Genomic DNA, 23,287 nt, shown 5'->3' on the forward strand with positions numbered 1-23,287 from the left:
CCGTCACCTCTCCCAACTAAGAATAATAATGCTAGCATAGAGAGTCACTATGGCCAATCACAAATCAGTCTCTGACAACACATTACTGTTGTACTTTAAGCAAATATATATTCTTGTTAACAGCACCTTGTTGTCCTATTTGTTTTCGACTCAACAGAAAACATATTTCCTTTCATTCTTTATTCATATCATGTATTTATTAACATCATCCGTCAACAGATGTGTTCTCGTGTTCAATCATAACAACATGATACTATCAGGTAATAAAAACAAAATGATAATAGATAAGAGAAGTTGGAAGTCATTCATGTCTAAGATAAGAAGGCAAACAGTAAGAACACTAACGACAGTCGCAACTACAACAAGAGAAGATTTCTTGACTTTAGGGCCAAGATGAATGTGTTGCTTGTTTTCGATCAACACCAAGCCGGAAAACAGTGGGCGTTCCACCACCTAGAGACGGTTGCGAGGGTCTTACTAACATTTTGATTACATTTTGCTTGAACTTTTTTCTCCATCCTAAGCCAATGAAATAAACTTAAACAAACGACATTTTATATTATTTTAATTGGAATTCATTATTTATATTAGTTTATTTATTGCGGACTATTATTCTAATCTTTTATTAGTTGTTGTTTCACGACGTTTCGGCCAACTATTCCTCTGGCCTTCGTCAGCTAATAAAGATGAGAATAATAGTCCGCAATAAATAAATTAATATAAACGATATTTTATAAAATTTTATGTTTACAAATTTATTTTATTGCTCGCCCCCAAAACACACACACACACACACACACACACACACACACACACACACACACACACACACACACACACACACACACACACACACATGACTTGATTTGGGAATCTCAGGTAGAACGACCCTCAGTGTGCTTGAGGTATTATAGTGAATGAAAACTTTAACTAGGATCAAACATAGACTAACAAAGATACAGTAATGAGGATGACCATAGACACCCCTAACCCCAAATGTTGAGTGGCATTGTGCCTAATTTTTTGTTTATTACTGTTTTTTGTAAATTTTCAGAGTAGATAAAAGATATATAACTCAAAGTGTAGTATCTGTTCTGATGCTACACTTCAAGTTTTGTTCTCAGTTAGTCGAGGAGAAATCCTTCACGACTGAGACAATTTCAAATTTTGTTTCTTTCTCCACATTAAAAAAAACCGACGTTCGTGTCTAACTCTGTCCTCGTGGGGAGGCAATAGAAAATAGGGACAACAACAACAACAACAACAACAACAACAATCAAAGAACTTGCAAAAATGACTGGGAAAAAAGGTAACATTGAAAATAGTTAAAGTCTTAAAGAAAACACTCGAATGCGAAAACTTATGAACATGAGCTACCAATGCTAAGCGACCATATGGAAACTGCAACAGCAGTAAAACAAAAAGATGGAGGAACACCATATGGAAAAAAAAAACTGAAACAGCAAAATTGTAAGTTAATTATACCCCCCCCCCGCAAAAAATGTAGTATTGGCATCACACAATGTGTCCAAGTAGATAAAAAGACCGATGAGAGAAAACAATAAACAGACCTCTATTTCATGAGTGCAAGACGGACTGGGAGTTTAGAAAGGTTATTGCCACCAAAATTCAAGTAAAGGCCAATGGTCCTTGGCAACGAGATGTCAATGGCAATCGGCTGTTGCGATAACGCAAATTTATTTGCAAAGGTTATCGAAGAGGAAAAGAATATTGGAAATCTAGGGAGACTTGTCATTCAGACTCCAAGGAAAACCATCTGTTGTTGTTAGTGAGTTATCTATAATGACTTGGGTGAGAACTAGTGTGTACAAACAATAATAATCTCAAATAAAAACTAGACTGTCCTCCATCAAGCAATCATACCAAGTATGTTTGCTGTACTCGCCCCAAAACTACTCTGATAGTTTGGTCACGCGAGACGAAAGACTTGTCCTATATAATAGGAATCTCTGCAAGCAAGAGACGTACAGGTGGTATCAACCCAGTAGGTTGGCAGTCCGTGGCTGAAGATCGCAGCCGTTGGAGAAGAGCTGTAAAGTCATACACTAAGCGGAGTGAGGAAAGATCAGCAGTGAATATAGAGGGGAGGGTACAGGCAGCAGAGGGCTGCAACAGAGCAATTGTAACTAGAGACATCTGTGGTATCTGCAACAGAACCTGTTGATTCAGGATAGGCTTGCACAGTCACAGCAGATGCTGCAATTAGCCAACTAACTAATCTGGGGAGTAAAACTCCATTGTCTCCTGAGACAGACGGCTGCCAACAAACTACTATAACTACTAGTACTGCTGCTGATTCTTATAATAATAATAATAATAATAATAACTAGCAGAAGTCAAGGAAATTCCACGATAGTTGACAATTATAAAAATCATTATAAACAAAATTAAATTAAAAATTAAAATAAAACAAATATCGACGAATTCAAAACAAATTTTAGTTAATTGTTTTTAATCTTTTAAAGCTAAAAAAATTTAATTTTTAAAAAGTTTAATTTTTTTCAATGAACATTGTTTTCCTTTTGTATTATGAATCATCTTTAATATAAATTATAAAGGAACAGATTTCAATTAACTTGCACATTTTTTTTAATCTAAAAATATTCTATCATAAAAAAAATTGCAGTCTCCTTCAAACATGTTTTTTTTAATCATGAAATAAAATAACCAATTTGAAACCGGAAACAGACAGCTATATTTTTTTTGTTGTTTAAAATTTTTTAGAGAGGAAATTGTTTTAATGACTTTTAACTGTTAATAAGCGACTATAAATGAAGGTAATTCATCTCTAATGCATTACTGTTTGCGATGATGATGTTTTTTCTTTGTGACACCGGACGTCGGACAAGTAAATTAATATTTATAATAATAATAATAATAATAATAATAATAAGAAGAAGAAGAACGACAACAACAACACCAGTAACAACAACAATAATGAAAACAGCTGAAATATTAAGGAAAACCCTTGAATGTGGAGATTAAAACACATGAGCCATAAGCGCGAGCCAGACAAACTGCTGCAGAGGCAAAACATGAAACGCTACATGGAACCAAGAACACTGAAGCCGCATATTTATAAGTTCTCTGGCCCTACCCATTACCACATCACTGCACCCCTTCCTCTGCAAAAAAGAGTGAGACCGAATAGCCAAGTAGAGTCAAGGAGGAGGGAAAGACCGAAAAGAGAGCACTGACCAGACCTCCGCTGGATAAGTGCAAAGAGAACTTGGACCTCGGGGAGGGTTATTGCCACTCAAATTCCAGTGAAGACCAATGACCGCTGTCAACAAGAAATCAATGATAAGCAGCTGTTGTGATAATGCAAATTTATTTGCAAATGTTATCGAAAGAGGTGGCGAGTACTGGAAATCTGGCAACACTTGTTGACACTCAGCTGCCAGCGAACACCACAGGCTATTTTCAAGAAGAGATTCTTGGATGATCTGTGTGAAAGTTGCTCGTGGGCTAATAATAATAATAATACTAACAATAACAATAACGATGATGATGATGATGATGATGATGATGATGATGATGATAATAATTCTGATTTCGTTTATGAACGTGTCTCTGGAAAGGGATGAGATTCATTTCCAGAGGATTTCCCTTAATCCCGGCTTCAAACCAAGAGCTTCAAAGGTCAAGGGTTTTCCTATAATTGCAGAGGTTTGAAGGCCGCCTAAAACATCCGGGATTTGTAGTTTTTTCAATTGTCCTTCCAGACGATTTGATACTACTCCCAGTGTACCAACTACGACCGGGATTATTTGTGTTTTAAGCCCGTGTATACGCCTTATCTCCAAGGCAAATGGAGCATAATTGCTCCACTTCTCATTCTCCTTCTCTCTCACATTCCTGTCCCAGGGTACTGAGAAGTCTACAATCTGCCAGTTTTTTGAGACCTTGTCAATGGCGACCAAATCCGGACGATTATGTTCCAATTGCTTGGTCGTTATGACACTTTTGTCCCACCATACATCTACCTTGCCATCCTCACTTGTTCTCACTTCATCAGGCACCTCCTCAAACCATTTTCCAGCACACTTCACTCCAACCCTCTTACACACCTCCCAATATATCCGGAGTCCCATGCGATTGTGTCTTTTGCAGTACTCTCTCTGGGCCAGTCCACTGCACCCTGCTGCAAGGTGCGCAATTGATTCTGAGGCCTTACTACAAATCCGGCATTCTGCAGCAATTTCCTCTCCTAGAAACACTTTTTTGAACAATCATGTTCCTAATGCCTGCTCTTGTGCTGCACAAACAAGAGCTTCAGTACTCTTAGCCAGATACCCAGCTCTAAGCCATTGCCATGATCTTTCATCAGCCACTTCTGTTATATCCTGGAAGAACCTTCCATGCATTTTCTTCCTAGCCAGTTCCTCTGCCCTTTCTCTATCCACACGTTTCACATAATCAGCCTTGGTCACACATACCACCACTTCATTGGCCACAACCTTAAGCATCCACTCCTCACTTCTAACCACATGCCCCTTCAACGACACCTCCTCGGTTCTAACACGATCTTTTACACTTTTCAATCCTCTCCCACCATCTTTCCTCTTTTGCTACAGCCTTGCTACGCTACTTCGAATGTGAAATATACCAAACATTGCTAAAACCTTTTTTGTTTTGATATCCATGGCATGCAAATCCTTGTCAGACCATTCTAAAATTCCCACACTGTATCTCAAAACACTTACTGTCCATGAATTTACTGCTTTCATTAGGTTTTCTCCATACAGTTTCGCCTTTGCAATTAGTTTCACTCTTCTAACATACTCCTTCCTGACTTTTTCCTTCATTTCTCTGCTCATGATGCCTACACCCTCCAGCACTCCCAAATACTTATATCCTGTATCTTCTATTTCTTTCATGATTTCTCCATTTGGCAGCACTATTCCATTCGAATGAAACTTTACTCCTCTTTTCATCACCAGCACCGGACATTTACTAATCCCAAACTCCATCCCAATGTCTTCTGAGTATGTTCCCACAAGTTCTACCAGTCTCTCCATTTCCTTTTCATTTCTACCGAATATTTTTTAATCATCCATAAACAGTAGATGGTTGAGGCGTCTGTCACCAGATCCAAAGTTATACCCCAGTTTTTCTCTCTTGAAGAGGATGCTCAGTGGCATCATTATCATTACAAAAAAAGTGGCGATAACGAATCTCCTTGAAATATACCACGTTTAATGCCAACCTGCCCCATCTCCTCTCTGTTTGCTGTCAGCACCGTTTTCCATTGAGCCACACTTGTCTCCAAAAGCCCTACCACATTCTCAGCAACCTTCATGATCAATAGTGTTTCACATATCCATGAATGAGGAACCATGTCATAAGCCTTTCTGTAATCGATCCATGCTACACTCAGATTCCTCTTCTTCTTCACATCCTGAATTATTGCTTTATCAATTAGTAGTTGCTCTTTATTATCTCTCGAGCCTTTCTGGCACCCCTTTTGTTTGTCAGGAAAAACACCATTACTCTCTAGATGTTCATAAATTTTCTCCGCAAATATTCCAGTCAACAGTTTCCACATCAATGGCAGACATGTAATTGGTCTATAATTATTGGCATCTGTTCCTTTTGCAGGATCTTTCCTAATATGTGTTGTTCTTCCCTTCACAAGCCAATTAGGGACATCTTCCGACTCTACAACTCTTTCCAGAGCAGCAGCTATAGGTGGATGAAGGCATGGAAACTGTTTAAACCAGAAGCCCATCACTCCATCTGGACCAGGTGCCTTCCAGTTTGTGATCCTTCGTATGCCAGCTTTAACGTCTGAACCTCCGTAATGGGGGGGGGGTCACCTCAAACACACAAAAAAGGATTATAATTTCAGAAAGTATATCCAGTCCCGTTGCGCTTACTCTCCTGCCCGATCTGGAATCGCTCAGCACCGAGAAATGAAGCTCGTTTTGTAGTTTCCAGCTTCACACGCACATGAGATTATGCAAGAACGTACGTAATAAAATGCTGGCCGCCATCTTTGTTTTTCATTTTCTCGGCCTGAACTCACTCGCTGAGCACCCACGGTAAGACTTATTTTTTCTTAGCTTCTAACCACAACGTCATCGATGGTTATCTCAATGTTCTTCATCTGCTGCATTTCTCGGACCTCTCCCAACCAGCTAGCCTTCTCATTATATCGCTCTTCGACAGACCAAATCCCACTCCAGAACTTCCTTGCATCTTTTGTATTTGGAGTGTGGTTATTTTCCGCCTGTTTACTACCATTTAATTCTTAATACAGCTGAAACTGATTGTTCCGGAAAAGGTTGTTCTGCCGAAATGCAACACTTTTTCCAACAAAGTTCCTAATTTTCATACACCAGTGTGGACCTTCTCTTTCAACATTGTTATAACGTTCATCGTTCCTTTTTCCAGCAATCTATACCTCCTTTCAAGCTCGTCCTTGGCTTTCTGTCCTAGTTTAACTCCTTTTCTTATTTCTTCGATTCTACCAATGTCTTTCCGCTACCGTTTAATATTTTCTTCAAGCCGCCTCTGCCATTTCTCCCTTTTTCTTCTGTAATAAACCAAGACGATTCGCAATAACGTATGACGCTGCATATTAATATTGCCTGTTAAGTTCCGTAATCGATATGTTCTTTCTTATGATGTTGTGAATTACTCCTTGAATTATTTTTACCTCGTTTTTCACCTTCCGCCTATCACTACTCTTCATACTTGGAATCTCTATGATATCGTCCATAAGAAGAACCTCTCTTAACTTCTGAAGTCAAAGTTCGAACTTCATCACCACTTCTCTATACATCTGCTCTTTTCACTGACCCCATTGTCTCAGAGTCAATGATCTCATCTGCCTTAGATCCTTCAAACTCTTTCTCATTACTTCCCCTAACCATAGGATTCCATACCTCCTCAGTTGTCCGCCTCCCATCATCGCTTACATTTCCCTTCTGCACTTCCACTCTCTCAGTTCTTTCATCAGAGCTACTTTCATCAATTTTACTTTCGTTATTCATTTCATTAATAATCATCCATTCAATCTCTTCTCTTGCAATCACTGAAAGTAGGTTGTTATTTTTAATTTGTTTTAACTGGGACCCCCCCCCAAAAAAAAGACAAGCGTTTCTAACTTAAATTAGAATTTAAAACTTGAATTCACGGTTAAACGAGGAATTGTCTTTCACATGTTTGGATGTTTTATGTTTCTGCTTTTGTGTATATTTTTCTGACCAAAAGCAACATTGGCAGAAGAGTTAAAAAAAACAAAACAAAAAAAACTAACAAAGTAAGCTTTTCTAACTGAAATTATTATTATTATTATTATTATTATTATTATTATTATTATTATTATTATTATTATTGTCATTGTTCTACTACTTATTATTATTATTTTTTATTATTATCATTATCATTATTATTATCATTATTATCATTATCATTGTTATTATTATTATTTAATTTTTTTTACTTTATTGGTTATTACTATTATCACTAATATTATTACTCGTAGTTGTGGTGGTGATGGTGGTAGTAGTGGTGGTATCTTTTTATTATTACTGTAGCTGTAATGGTTGGTGTTGTTTTTGCTGTCATTGCTATTGTTGTTTTTGCTGTTAATATTATTGCTACCGATATTAGTGTTGCCATTATCATTGTAGATTTTATTTCTATTGTTGTTGGTGGTGGTAATGGGAATAGTGGTGGTGATGGAGGAAAAAGGTCGGGAGGGGATCTTTGACCTTGGTGGGGAACCCTCCAAGAGATAATGTCTCGATAAAACTATCGGTGGTGGTGTAACCTTAAATTCACTAACCCCATTTATGGGAGAATGTCAAGTTAAAATATTGAAAATAACGACGTGAATGAGGCTAGAACATCTTGTGATGGTCTCACGTCAGGTGGGTGTCCCACTGGTCAACAGGGTGGGTCCTGTCGTCATCATTACAACTGTTCGAAATTCTGAGGATGTGGCTGGATATAGGGGGAGTGAGAATTGCCAGAAGGGAGTTGGAACAGCAATGTAAAAAAAAACGTGGACGGATGAGGAAAGAAGAGCACTGTGGGAATGCTTTGTAAGAAGTGGTCGTACCAAATTTGGTGGATATTTCTGAAAAGTGAAGGAAGATTGGGAATCGAGAGGAGGAGGAGCTAGAAATGTCGCGAGTTTTGTATCCCAGTTAAAAAAATAAAATAAAATAAAATAATAATAATAATAATAATAATAATAATAATAATAATAATAATAATAATAATAGCCAAGCCAAGTATGTCCAAGGATGGAATACTGTTGCCATATCTGGGCAGGAGCTGCCAAAAACAGCCTATCATGCCTTGATAGAGTACAAAATAGACTTCGTGGCTTAGTGGGGGATGCCCTTTTCTCTACCCTGCAACCCCTCTCCCACAGAAGAGACGTTGCGAGCCTATCCTTGTTTTATCGTTATTTTCATGGCAGGTGCTCGTCTGAACTCCAATCCCTGGTCCCCCCTCGCCAATCTTTCACGAAAAACACCCGTCTAGCTGAATCCACTGTGAAAAATTTCCCCCACTCTATATCTGTGCCTAAATCAAAACGCGGATTCCATGAACAGAGCTTCTTTCTTAGAACTGCACGCCTGTGGAACTCTGTTCCGTCTGCCTGCTTCTCTCCGGACTACAACTTGGATGTCTTCAAGTCTAATGTTAACAAATTCCTAATGAATCGCCCCCTTAAGTAAACACTCCATCAAATCTCCACACTAACGTAATGTACTTGCAATAACCCTTATCCCTGAGTGGCTTCCGGGCCTTGATAAGTGGTGATCACTGTGTAAAAAAAAAAAAAATAATAATTGAAATAAGATATTGTTATTCTGATTCTTATTTAACCATTCGCTTTTTTTTCAAAATTATACTTTAACGTGGGTTTAATATCTTTCCTTTTGTTTTTTCCTTCTATGTCTATATTTCATCGGTATTTTTGTTACCATTTAAATCATTGGCTTTGGGCGGGGGGGTGCTTAACACTGGGTTATGAATGATGATGAGAAAAAGTCATTTCTCCTTCGACCAATCTCGTTTGGGGTAGGGGCCAATTGGCGGGGAGGTCGTCCGCTCGTGGCGTAGAGACCGGCTAAATGCTGAAATGAAGACGAACGACTTGCAAGAGATATGTGGCCACTTAAGTAAAATGCAGTTTTAATGGCGACGGGGGTAGGGGGAGACACCAACACATACACACGTAATATAAGTTATACAGAATGAAGGATGAGGATCAGAACGATGAAAAAATATATGGGAGAATGAAGGAGTGTGAGGGGAAGTAGGTAAAGAAAGAAAGAAAGAAAGAACAGGTGAAGAGATAAAAAAGAATACAGGTAAAATAGAAAAAAAAAATAAAAGAAGACGAATAAAAGATCCAGAAAAGGAAGAAAATAAGAATTGAAAAAGAAGAAAAAGAAGACGACAAATAAGAAGAAGAAGAAGAAGAAGAAGAAGAAAAAGAAGACGACAAATAAGAAGAAGAAGAAGAAAAAGAAGACGACAAATAAGAAGAAGAAGAAAAAGAAGACGAAGAAAAAGAAGACAAATAAGAAGAAGAAGAAAAAGAAGACGACAAATAAGAAGAAGAAGAAGAAGAAGAAAAAGAAGACGACAAATAAGAAGAAGAATAAGAAAAAGAAGACGACAAATAAGAAGAAGAAGAAAAAGAAGACGAAGAAAAAGAAGACGAAGAAAAGATCCAGGAAAGGAAGAAAATAAGAATTGAAAAAGAAGAAAAAGAAGACAAATAAGAAGAAAAAAAGAAGGCGACAAATAAGAAGAAGAAGAAGAAGAAAAAGAAGAAGAAGAAAACGTGAAGAGGACAAAAAAGTAAAAAAAAAGAAGAGTAGATGCAAAGCTTAAGAAAATAATGACTTTTAATATTTGAGTAAATATTCAATACACATCTCTTAATTGTTTCATCATCTTAACAAAAAACAAAAACAACAAAAATACTAAACGTTATTGTTTATATTATGTTGATTCATCGGACTATTATTCTCATCTTGAGTGTTATCGGTACAACGTTTCGGTCGCTGTACCCTGCGACCTTCTTCGGATTTTGAATACATGTTTCCTTTTTCTCTACTAAAGAAAAGAGGGGTTAGCTCTGCATCTCAAGAATTCAAACCGTAGGCTTGAAGGTGGATCCGTAGATCATAAAGAAAGTTCAATCTTCAGGGGTCACCAAGATATTTTGAAGGGGTTTACTTTGACTCAAAATTTCGGGAAATCTATACTAATTGTTAATATTAGTGAAATAAGTGTTTTACGTAACAGAGGATCGATACCCACGTGTATTTTTATTGCAAAAAAAAAAAAAAAAAAAAAGGAAACATGTATTCAACACCCAAAGAAGGTCGCAGGGTACAGCAACCGAAACGTTGTGCTAATAACACTCAAGATGAGTGATTGATCAAAATAATACAAACATTCACATCTCATCTAAAAAAAATTCAGAATTGCATTAGTAAACGTTATGTTTCTTAAATCTCCCTACCACCTCTACCCTCACCGTTCCCCATCAACTGTAGACATCCAAGTCATTTTCGCTATATTTGCTTCTTTTTCTCTTTCCTCTGTATTTTTCATTTCCTTTTATTTATTTCTGTTTTCCTAAAATGTCCAAATTTTAAAATAAAATTTCAATTGCCCTTCTTTTTTTTTTTTTTTTTTTAGTTTATGGCTGTGAGTTTATCTGATTGTACTGTTTGACCTTTGTACTGTTTGACCGATCTGATTTTTTTAAAATTAAATTTGATTAGTTTTAATTAGGACTATATAGTTTTTATAATTGTTGTGCATCTTTTTGTAAATTTTAGAATAAAAGCAAATTTATGCTGTAGAATACAACCACATCAATTTTACGACAGTTGTAAACTGTCGTAAAATTGATGTGATTGTGTTCTAAGAATGGAGAAAAATTACGTGATTACCGGAAGGAGAAATTAGGCAATTATTATTTTAGTCACTTTAGTCACTCGAGGATAAGGATTAATAAGACTGAAATGATTGTCAGCTGAAAGATGAGAACAACTATGGGAGTACTGAAATTGATCAATGAACTTATTACTAGGGCTATGACAACAGCATATTCTTTTCCTTGATTTGATTTGCATGTATTAATATCTTATATGTTTTTATGGAGAGAAGAAATTAATCGCTAATAAAAAAATAAATAAAAATTCAACAATCTTACATTTATAAGCGATAAAAATCGTGTATAAAATTGGCAAGGACCCGGTGGTCCCGCGGTAAAACGCCAGACTCCTTATCGAGACGTTGTAGGATCGATCCTTGCCAATAAAAGTCTAGCTATACTGATGAAGTAAACTCCGAAACATGCATGTATATAGATGACTTACTTTTATGCACGTAGTAATTATGAATTGATATTTAATAATTAATATTTAAATAGAATAAAAAAATAAATACGTCCTAAAAATGTAAACAAAAGGGCAAATAACGCCTTTCTTATACTGTAAACGTTCAGGGAGCGAGGTAATAAGAAAGAAATTCATCGCTAATAAAAAAAATAAATAAAAATTCAACAATCTCTCTCTCTCTCTATGTATATATATATATATATATATATGTGTGTGTATGTGTGTTTGTGCGTGCGCTCGTGCGTGTGTGTAACTTATTGTTAAACACAGCTGGCGATCACTTAGTTAACAATGCTTTAACGGACTTTTTCAGTTATATTGTATAGATGACACGTAGCAGTCAGTGACGTGGAGAAGGAGGTCGTTATGTCCGCCATATCACACCGCCCAGACTAGCATCCAAAAGACGCATCATTCGTAATCGAACTTGACAGACGAAGACCTACTACGTACGGTTTTACTTGAAAACAACATCCATAGGACGAGAGAGATGGCAGCTGCCTCAAAAACAGCTTCTCTCTTTCATTGTTCAAAAAAGAGAAAGATTTTATCAGCTTATCCGCTACGTGGCACCACGTCAATGTCAATGATGATAGCAATGTTACCAATTACTCCGTGTTTATTATGCAACATTATGTAGATTTAGTTCCAATTCTACTCATTATTTTTTAGTGGGATTTTTTAAATTTCTCCTTATTCTAACCTTACGTTAGTAATTCCGTTTTAGACATTATTTTTGCACATTTTCACATAATCTTTGTACACATATGCAAATATGATGACTATCTTTTAAGGTCAATAATGATAGTAACGTTACCATCATAGACCGATGACACTGTTCGAGTGTTCTCAATTCCCTAACACTACTTTCATTAGGACTTTGCTAGCTTTTGTGTGTTCCTTTCTATGATTATCTAGAGAGAGCCAATATCTGTAAAACATAATCTTATGAATTAGTTATGGTATGACTTTAATGTGCATCCGGTAGTGAGGTTCCAATTTGGGAACTTTGGTTGTTGGTTGTTTTTGTTTTACGGAATATCAACTCTTTTCAGGTTATTTAATGCCAAATCCAGTATTTTTTATAGAATATATTTATTTTTTTCAAGTCGGTTTCTATTTAACCAATAATTGAGACCCTAACAGGTACTACCACTCCGGGTCAGAGTAAACGTGGGGCAATGGCAATTAAAAGGTGGCTCCACACTACCCAAAGCCCACAAGCTGGGGCCTCACCATCAGATATAGTTTGAGGTCATATCCAGGACCTGGGAATTTTTGCGAGTGTGACATCACCCTAAGTTATAAGTCATACGTGTAAATCAAGTTGTTATTCTTCAGAATACATCTTCAAAAGGAAGTTTATGTAAGATGAAGCAGTTGTTTTCCAAACAAGACTGCTCTCTTTTGTGGTTCAGAAAAAGGAGAAAGATTTAATCAGCTTATACGCTAATGAAAATTTTCGATTTTTCCTAATTCTAACCTTATAAGAGTAGAAAGTCAACCTTAGGTTTATCTTCAGCAATCCTCGTAAGTTGTGCTTTATTTATTTTGTCATATAGCCTATATATTCCATGAGTGATGCTTCTGACCTAGGGGAAAGAATTGCTGTTTTCTGTGAGGGTTGAAATCTATATATCTAACACTTATTGTTGGGTATTTTTAAAACTTTAAGTGATAATTTTGTAGCTCCTTACATCAAGTGGCCTCATTTCTTGTCTCTAGCGATTGCCAAAAAATGCTATTTCTGACATTTTTTTTTACACCCCCGTCACTAATCTTGCTCTACTGAGGGCATGCATTTGTTTGATTGATTGAACTATATCCGATGGTGAGGCCCCAGTTTGCAGGCTTTGGGGAGTGTGGAGCCATCCTTTAATTGCCATTGCTCCCAGGTCCACTCTGACCCGGAGTGGTAGTACCTATAAGGGTCCCAACTATGGGTTACATAGAAACCGACTTGAAAAAAACAAATATATTTTATTAAAATTTTTTTCTTCAAAATCACTTGATTCGGCATTAAATAATCTGGAAAGGGTTGATATGCCGTAAAACAAAAACAACCAACCAACCAACCGGAGAAAAGACAATCTTATTCAAGCGAAGAGGTGAAGCGGAGTGACATGAATATGTATTATTATGCAGACACCTGTGTCTTGTCATCAAATATTCATCTTACAACCTTTGAAACATCACAAACGGCATCTCTTTAGTACCAAACTTTTAATGAATTTTTTTGTCTTGTCGGTTTTAGATACGCCCACGCCCCTTTATAAGAGACGCTTCCAGTTTGTCCATCTGTCACGCTCAAATATGAAATAGGATTTATATTGTAAAAGATATAGATTGAATGGACGCGTCTTATTATTGATACGTCTATACATCTATTGGTCGGTCCTCTGTCTGTCACTCTGCCACTCTTATAAATTTTTTATTGGTCTCTCAGACGTTCGAAATAACAATTCATTGGTATGTGATATTTGTCAGACTTAAGTTATAAATTTAATTTTTGGGTGCTTATGTATTTTTGATACCGCACTTTTTAAAAATAGTTTTTTCAGGTTAAATTAAATTAAAGTTTCATGCTATCTTTTTTTTTATTAAATTGTTAGGCGGAAGCCCAGAATGCTGACAAAACACCCTCCCCTCCCCATGTTAAGAATAGCTTTCGAAATAATAACGTGGTTATTTTAGCACTATCACACATAAGTTTATTTTTAGCATTTTCGTTTGTCTGTTACACATAAGTCTTAATTAACATTTTCGTTGATCTGTCACGCATTAGTTTTAATTAGAATTTGGATTTGTCTGTCACACATAAGTTTTAAGTAGCATTTTCGTTGGTCTGCCACACATAAGTTTAAATTAGCATTTTCGTTATTCAGTTTGACTTAAGTTTAGAATAGCATTTTCATTCACCTTTCAGATTAAGTTTGAAATAGCAGTATTTATTAATCTATCAGAATTTTTACCTTGATCCTCAAGTGGTCTTTGAGCCTTGATAAGTGGTGACCCTTAATAAAAAAGACCTAAATTTCAAGTATTGTTTTAAGGTTATTGTTAGATTAAAATAAAAAATAACAATTTCGTTAGTCTGTCACACTTAAGTGTTAAATACTATTTTTGTTGGTCTGTCACACTTGAATTTGAAATAGAATTTTCATCATCCAAAATATAAGATTGAATGGATGTATCTTACGAATATTCGGGCGCTTATTTTACATCGTCTCACATCCAACACGTAACATTTTCATACAAACGGTTATCTTCAGCGTTTCTTTTGTTCGAAACCTCATCCACTATTCCCCATAATGCGATTAGCAAATGCTAATTTCTTGATAGTTGCATGAGTGTATGAATGAGTGTAATCTATTTAAGCAGACATTTTGTACCTTAGTTGATGACAATGACATGCCAAGATGGCATATAATTATTCTCAATATAAACTTTACTCTATATCAAATTATATATAAAATGTATGCCTGTCTTTTCAGCCTCAGAAAATACTGGATGATTTTGGATCAAATTTGGTATGCAGATAAGCTGCAATCTAAATTGAGGAACATTTGATTCAATTGAGAAGCTGTTATCTCTTGTGTCATTTGCGTATGCTTGAAACATTTTGAATTGCATGGTACCTTAAATGTACGATTTTTAATGTGGCAAACAACTAATATGAATTTAGAAGAAATATACATTTACATAATAACTAAAAGAATACCCGTCCCAAGACAGGTAACATTATTTCCTTGAGGAAAATTGTGCTGCATCAATATGTCCCATTACGAAAATTAAACAGTATATAATGATACTAAACCTTATGTCAAGAATCCTTCTTCCATTTATTGTTTTAGCAAAATCCATTATTTTATTTCGATTCTAGCAAGTGTCTAAAATTTAAGGCTCAAAAAGAAATTGAAATTTAAGGAATCTTATTCAATTGATATTTAATGTCTATGGATTAAATTCAATGCAAATCTTAAATATTTTAATTTTTTAATGAGAGATTTTGCCCAGATTATGTCCTTAAAAACCTTTTAAATTATACAAAAAAATTGGAAAATATTAATTAATTGATGTCTAATACGCATTGTTAAAATATATCGGTATCGCAATTTTCATGAACGCTTTCCAACCTCGCGTTGTCTAATTCTATGAAACGAAGCTAAATATAGTCCAAATGACCCTAGCAGTGGGTACCAACATTCATAATAATCGGTGAATTAATTTAGGTTTGCTTTGATTGTTTGTTTTTATGGTGCATCAATCTTTGTTTGGCTATGAATTGAGCAACCAACAGAAAATATAGTAGTTTTGACGAAACTGTTTCCTTGTAGACTTGCATATAATCATGTTAATCCGCTGTTTTCACTTGTGGGCCATTTTATTCTGGTCTCCAAATAATGTCGCGTCATCAGGAGAGAATATACACCGTTTCGCCCCCCCACACACCTCGCCGAGGAATCGTAATATGACGAAACTGTTGTAAATTTATAATATGTACAAAACACTATATAATACTGTACAACAAGGCAACTATACCGGCAATGACCCCAAATGTTTTGTTTGTCAATGTTTAGTGATATATTTTCTTTTTCGAAGTCTCAAATATATGCATACACATGCAACCGCCCCGCATTACGAATAATTGGCCAAATGATATATATTACATCATTTGTATAAAATGTCACAAAGCTCAAATGATATATATTACATGTGTTGTATAACATGTATTAAAGCTAAGATGAATATATCACATCTTTTGTATACAATGTGATACAGCACAAAATAGATATGCTACATTTTTTGTATAAAATGTCACAAAGCTCAAATGATGCCACCTTTCTAGGGCAATTGCTCTTGGCATATCTAAGGCCTTTGATAGGGTATGGCATAAAGGTTTACTTCATAAGATCTCTAGCTATGGTATAGCTGGAAATGTCTTCTCAATTATTAAATCATTTCTTTCTGATAGGTTCTTAAGAGTAGTAGTTGAGGGGCAAAAATCAGAAGCTCACAGTATTAATGCCGGTGTCCCTCAGGGGTCCATCCTGGGCCCAACTCTTTTCCTGATCTACATTAATGATCTTCCAAATCACATCCTTACATCATTTGTAGACATTTATGCTGACGACACTACCATTTATGGTAGCACATCTAAGACAGTAAACGACCAAGTTCTCTCCAATTCTCTTTCCTCTGATCTTGAGCACGTAGTACAATGGGGAAAGGAGTGTCTGGTTACTTTTAATGCATCTAAAACCAAGCTTCTCTCTTTACATCATCAACATTCTGATCCACATCTGACATCAATTGAAATGAATGGCTCTCGTCTTGAGGAGGCCTCAAGTTTTGACAAGCTTCTGGGCTTGACCTTTACTGATCTTAAATGGAACACGTACATCAAATCTGTTGCCAAGGCCGCTGGAAAAATGGTGGGATCTTTCTATCGATCCGGTAAATATCTCACTGCTGATGCTATTCTCTATCTATATAAGAGCCAGCTACGTCCAAGGATGTAATATTGTTGCCACATCTGGGCAGGAGCTGCTAGAAAGGACTTGTCCTGCCTTGGTAGAGTTCAAAATAGACTTCGTAGCCTCGTAGGAGATGTCCTTTTCTCTTCCTTGCAACTTCTATCTCACAGAAGAGATGTTGCGAGTTTGTCTCTGATGTATCGTTATTTTAATGGAGGGTGTTCAACTGAGCTTCAATCTATGGTCCCCCCTCGCCAAACTTTCACAAGAAACACTCGTCTAGCTGTACACACTATCAATAATTCCCCCCACTCTTTATCTGTGCCTAAACCTAAACGTAGATTCCATGAACAAAGCTTCTTTCTTAGAACTGCACGCCTGTGGAATTGTCTTCCGTTTTCCTGCTTTCCGGCTGACTACAATATGGTTGTGTTCAAGTCTAATGTAAATAAGTTCTTGATGAGCCGTTCTATATAAGTTATCAAATTTACCAAATTTTCATTACTAATGATTACTATATTGTCCCATGTCTACTGTACACTCTTTAACCCTTATCCTTGAGTGGCCTCTTGGCCTTGCTAAGTGGTGATGCCTATGTAAATAAAAAAATGATATATATTACATCATTTCTATAAAATGTCACAAAACTCAAATGATATATATTACATCTTTTGTATAAAATTTAGCAATGCTAAAGTGATATATATTATATCGTTTGTATAAAATGTCACAAAGTCCTATTGATATATATCACATATTTTGTATACAATGTTATAAAGTACAATATATATATATATATATATATATATATGATAAAACTGGTAATTAGTAAAAATCTGAAGAGAGTGCTCAATACTATTGCAGAGCAAATATGTGTTTTATTTTTTTTATTACCGTTTTATCTGTTTGGTTACATATGTTTCAGATGTTGGACCATGTTTACGATCTAACAGCCTCGTCAGACCTTACAGAAGTGGTTGTTAGTATTAGAAGAAAAGCACTTATTCCTAATACTAACAACCACTTCTGTAAGGTCTGACGAGGCTGTTAGATCGTAAACATGGTTCAACATCTGAAACGGGCAACGGGAATATACTAAAACATATATATCTTCTTCATCTTATACAACTGGCCAAATGCAATAACATATTTTACATACACCCGCTCTATCAACATAAAACTACCTACTCTCAAATAACTAAATATTTCAAGCAAACAAAACCTACAATCGATAGTATCAATCGATAATATACATTTTCTTAGGCTATTTAAGCTAAATTTTTAAATGGCATTTATTTTGGTCTGTGTTATTAGTTGGAAATAGTTTTGTCTTTAGTCTGTCACCCTCAATTTTTTAATGACATTTATTATTTCATTAGGTCTGTCAGGGTTCATTTTTGAATGGCATTTCATTTTGGCCTGTCATACATGAGTTTAAGATAAATTTTTATTGGTCTGTCATCTTAATTTTGAAATTTTGAAATGACATTTATTTTGGTCTGTGTGTTACATGACAGGCTGTCCCTTATCATCTAAGTAAGAAGACATACTAGACAGGTGAAAATGATATTAGGATAAAACTAGAATCGAATGTAGGAAAGTGTTAAAGATAATGGAGAATGGAATGTTAGAAATGAATTCTATTAGAAATAGTTAAATATTGTTAATTCTATTAGAAATAGTTAAATATTGTTAATTCTATTAGAAATAGTTAAATATTGTTAATTCTATTATAAATAGTTAAATATTGTTTATATCGGAAAAAAGAGTCGATTGTCCATTCTTGAGAAATCTAGAAATTAAAAATGTCAGTTAAATGAATGCAGAATGCGAGTTAAATTATATTGTTTAAAAAAAGGTTAAATTAGAATTGAGGATTCTTTTTTTTTTGCTAGAAGTGTGTTTGGACAAACATATGTAAAGCCACGCGAAAATTAGTCACGTTTGAAAAACACACTTCTGACGTCATAAACAAAGGAGTTTTCTCAATATAGGATGTAAGGGTTCGATGTTACGAGTTAGTTGTCAGTTGATCAGTCGATAGATGAGAGAGATAGTCAGTTGGAGTTCTAATGTACATCGTCTAATGTTCTACCCTCAGAGGCGAAGGGTAGAACACTAGACGATGTACATACAAGCTGACTTCCTGACGTCATCGACCGGCCGATCCGATAAATAAAGCAATCACCAATAATAATTTGTAACTGTTTGTGTCATCATTATCACAACCAAAAAAGTAAATGTGTTTATCATCACCTTGTAACTCTTGTGTAAACCCTTTATGTGTCCCCACCATCATAATAAGTGAAGTATTTCCTCCTCTCTATATGTGTATAAGAACTGTTGCATCATATATATCATTAATTAATAAATTAATATGAAACTCCAAGAATTGTCGTAGTCGTCGTCGTGATGTAATATATATAAATGTCTTCCCATCAGAATTGTCATCACCATCCGTTATATATGTATCCCCGGTTTCCATTAACCGTTTATAAGTCCCCAATATGTACTACACAACATGTGAAGCTTAATTTTTAACTGTATTTTCTTTGCTCTCTCAGACTTAAGTTCGAAATAACATTTTGACATTCGTCAGATTGCTTTGAACGATTGTTTATATCTTATGGTAAAAATTTTAATAGATACACACAAAAAGAGAGAGGGACAATTTGAATAAACACAAAACATAGTAAGTAGTATATCGGAGATCCCAATGAGGGTAAAATAATAAAAAGAAAAGAAAGTTAAAATGCTGGAAGAAAGAATGGGAGACAAAATATGAAAAGAAGAATATATATATATATATATATATATATATATATATATATATATATATATATATATATAGAGAGAGAGAGAGAGAGAGAGAGAGAGGGGGGATGGTGACAGCGAAGACGAGATAGAAAGAGAGTGTGTAAGAGAAAATGTGTACATGAGAACGATATAGAAAATATAAAAAGGAAACGAAAGTGTGAAAAATGAGAGAGAGAGAGAAAGAGAGAGAGAGTTGGATGTAGAACATGTGAAAGAAAGAACAAGAGGGAAAACAGAGAGAGAGATTGATAGAGAAAAAGAGAGCGAGAGAGAGCATGAAAACAGAGAATGAGAAAAAGATAACGGAGGAGACTTTATGAAAGACAAACCAAGAAATAGCGAGACTGTGTGTGTGTGTGTGTGTTAGAAAGAGAGAGAGAGAGAGAGAAAGGAAGAGAGAGAGAGAGAGAGAGAGAGAGAGAGGGAGCTCGAACCGATGAAGACGGAATAAGAGCATACTACCCTCGTGGATTAAATAACGAGTTCTGTTCCAAATCTCGTGCAGATTTCCGAGTTCGATAGAAAGATTCCCGAGTTTGATAAACTACATTGAATAATCCAAATAATACGAAGGAAACCTTTTGTTTACGTTTTTATCTTTTGATTTCATCGTTGTAGGAAATTGCAGCTTCCTCTGGTGTTAAGGGGCTTGACTGCAGAGCATTTGTTCTCCCGAATTACCATGGAGATGTTCTACCACAACACATAAGCAACAACATTGAAGGAAGGAACAGAAACGAAGTAGCTTGCATTGAAGTCATGCCAGGTAAGCAATCCAACAAAAATGTGAAATTATCAAAGAATTAAGACTTTATCTATCTATCTATCTATCTATCTATCTATCTATCTATCTATATAGACATAATCTATATATTAATACGATAGCGTGTGTATTATTTTATGTGTCACGCTTACATCCGGGTCGTTTAATTGTTATGTACTTCCATTTCTTGTCATAAATAATTTTACCCAGAATTCTTCATAAGTTTTTGTTTCGGTTTCGATTATGCCACTGATGCCAAGTTATATATATATATATATATATATATATATATATATATATATATATAACATATATATATATATATAACATATATATATATATAACATAATATATATATATATATATATATATATATATATATATATATATATATATATAACAAGATAATGGTTAGAGCGATGGGCGGGTGTGGATTTCATACACACTCGAGGAGAAATATTTACGGCACTGATTCGTAGCCTGATGCTGAGAGCTGCCGACTGTCAATGCGACGGTTGTAGATTCGATCCACGGCTGGGGAAAGGTGTATGTCTAGCCGAATTGATGAGTTGTGATACGACGAAACAGTACTGTATGTGGATGTGGATATACATATATTTTTTTCATAAGTTTTTATTTCCGTTTCGATTCAAGCTAATGCATACAACTCATATGGAAGTTTTTTGTGTTTTTTTTTTAAATTGCAACGTTATAATATACAAAAATCGATAAAACATTAACTCTATAATAATATATACGAAATCTGCAAGAATTAAAATACCATATTTAAGCGTACTTTACGACCGGGCTTTGCCAGGCGTTCATGCTATCTTAAATAAATACTTTAGCAGTTTGAACAAAAAAGCTACAATAATATCAGAGCGTCTCCATTTAATTGAACATCTACAGAATTCCAACATCAATATATTACATATGAATGAGTCCGCTGTGGAATTTCCACAGGTCTCGATATTTGAATTTTAATCATAATAGTTGAGTAGTCTGCACTCTCGGGGTTTTGGTATGTACATGTAAAATACTAGAGTTATTTTCATTGAACTGAAGAAGACAGAGTTATCACCCAAGAGTTGAACAGAGTCGGCCATGATTGTTTAAGAGATCCACCATAAATTAAAAAATCATCACGACTCCAGCGGTTTTAAATCTGTAAGATGTTAACTAAATGGGTTGTTGATTATACTTCATCTGTCAGCTATTTTGTAATGGTTATTAAACAGATAGAACGTATCATCAGATGTAACACCTTATTAAGAAACAGATGTTGAAAAGGGTTGGTATTTATTTGCTCCCCCATCGAGCAAATTAGGCACAAGGCCGATTTTTAATGTGAGGAGTGAAGGAGAAATGGGGATCAACTCCCTGCGGAGTAGGGGAGCTGGATAGTGACAATTGGTATGAAGGGTTGCCCCTCCATTGACCAAGGTCTTATATGTGGAGGTTCCCCTACATATGGCCTTTGCTTGCAGTATCTGCCGGAACAGGTACTACACTCTGGTCTTGGCTAAAAGGCCCAGCTGTTGAAAAGGATTGGTATTTATTTGCTCCCCCACCGAGCAAATTAGGCACAAGGCCGATTTTTAATGTGAGGAGTGAAGGAGAAATGGGGATCAACTCCCCGCGGAGTAGGGGAGCTCGATAGTGACAATTGGTATGAAGGGTTGCCCCTACATTGACCAAGGTCTTATATGTGGAGGTTCCCCTACATATGGCCTTTGTTTGCAGTATCGGCCGGAACAGGTACTACACACTGATCTTGGCCAAAAGGCCCAGCTGTTGAAAAGGGTTTATTTAATTCCAAATACTTAAAAAAATAAATAAATAAATAATATCAATATATTGGTAAAAGAGTTGTACTGGGCTAGAGTCATGTAAAAACGAATTGTAAAAAAATTATAAACAGAATTTTCTTTAGCCTTTCAAGCTTAATTTTTCAATGACATTTATTATGCTCTGTCATGCCTAAGTTTGAAATAAAATTTTCTTTGGTCTGTCAAGTTTAATTTTTAAATGACAATTATTATAGTCTGCCATACTTAAATTTGAAATATTTTTTGGTCTATCAAGCTTTATTTTCGAATGGCATTTATTTTAGTCTGTTATAATTAAGTTCTTTTAGTCTGTTAACCTAAATTTTTTAATTACATTTATTTCGTTATATATTTTCTTAGGGCATTTTAGCTTAATTTTTAAATGGCATTTATTTTGGTCTGTGTTATTAATTTGAAATAGCATTGTGTTTAGTCTGTCACCCTCAACGTTTTAATGGCATCTACTTTAGTAATAATACTTAAATTCGTAAATAGAATTTCATTAGGTCTGTCAAGGTTCATTTTTGAATGGCATTTCACTTTGGTCTGTCACACATAAGTTTGAAACAGACGGTTTTTTGTTCTGTTACCTTAATTTTTAAATTTTGAAATTACATTTATTTTGATCTGTCAAGCTTAAGTTTTAAATGGCATTTATTTTGGTCAATCATATTCACGTTTAAAATAACATTTTCTATGATGTAGCAAGCTTAATTTTTAATTGTATTTTCTTTGCTCTCTCAGGCTTAAGTTCGAAATAGCATTTTGACATTCTTCAGATTGCTTTGAATGATTGTTTATATCTTATGGTAAAAATTTCAATCATTTTGTTATTTCTGAAAATCCTTTATAAATGTGCAGCATCCTTGTAAGAGCAGCGTCTGTAGATGCCGCTATCAGTATTCAGGTAAGAATGAAAAAAAAAATAGTAAAGAGAACAGAAAACAGTACAGCAGAAACGGTGACAAATTTGAGATCTCTTAGATTGAA

The 23,287-nt window shown here is 35.2% G+C and overlaps 1 protein-coding gene across 1 annotated transcript in view; it reads left to right on the plus strand.

Annotated features, from left to right (window-relative positions):
- LOC145242514 (protocadherin gamma-A11-like) overlaps window positions 1–23,287 on the plus strand; it is a 282,634-nt gene that overhangs the window by 224,671 nt on the left and 34,676 nt on the right. The window contains exon 3 of the mRNA XM_080105577.1: window positions 20,324–20,471. Within this exon, the coding sequence (XP_079961703.1) occupies window positions 20,324–20,471 (148 nt within the window). The remainder of the gene's footprint in view (window positions 1–20,323; window positions 20,472–23,287) is intronic.

The sequence above is a fragment of the Euprymna scolopes genome, chromosome 21 (assembly GCF_053919585.1).
Source record: "Euprymna scolopes isolate OS-2025 chromosome 21, ASM5391958v1, whole genome shotgun sequence".
In the NCBI taxonomy this organism is placed as follows: Eukaryota; Metazoa; Mollusca; class Cephalopoda; order Sepiida; family Sepiolidae; genus Euprymna; species Euprymna scolopes.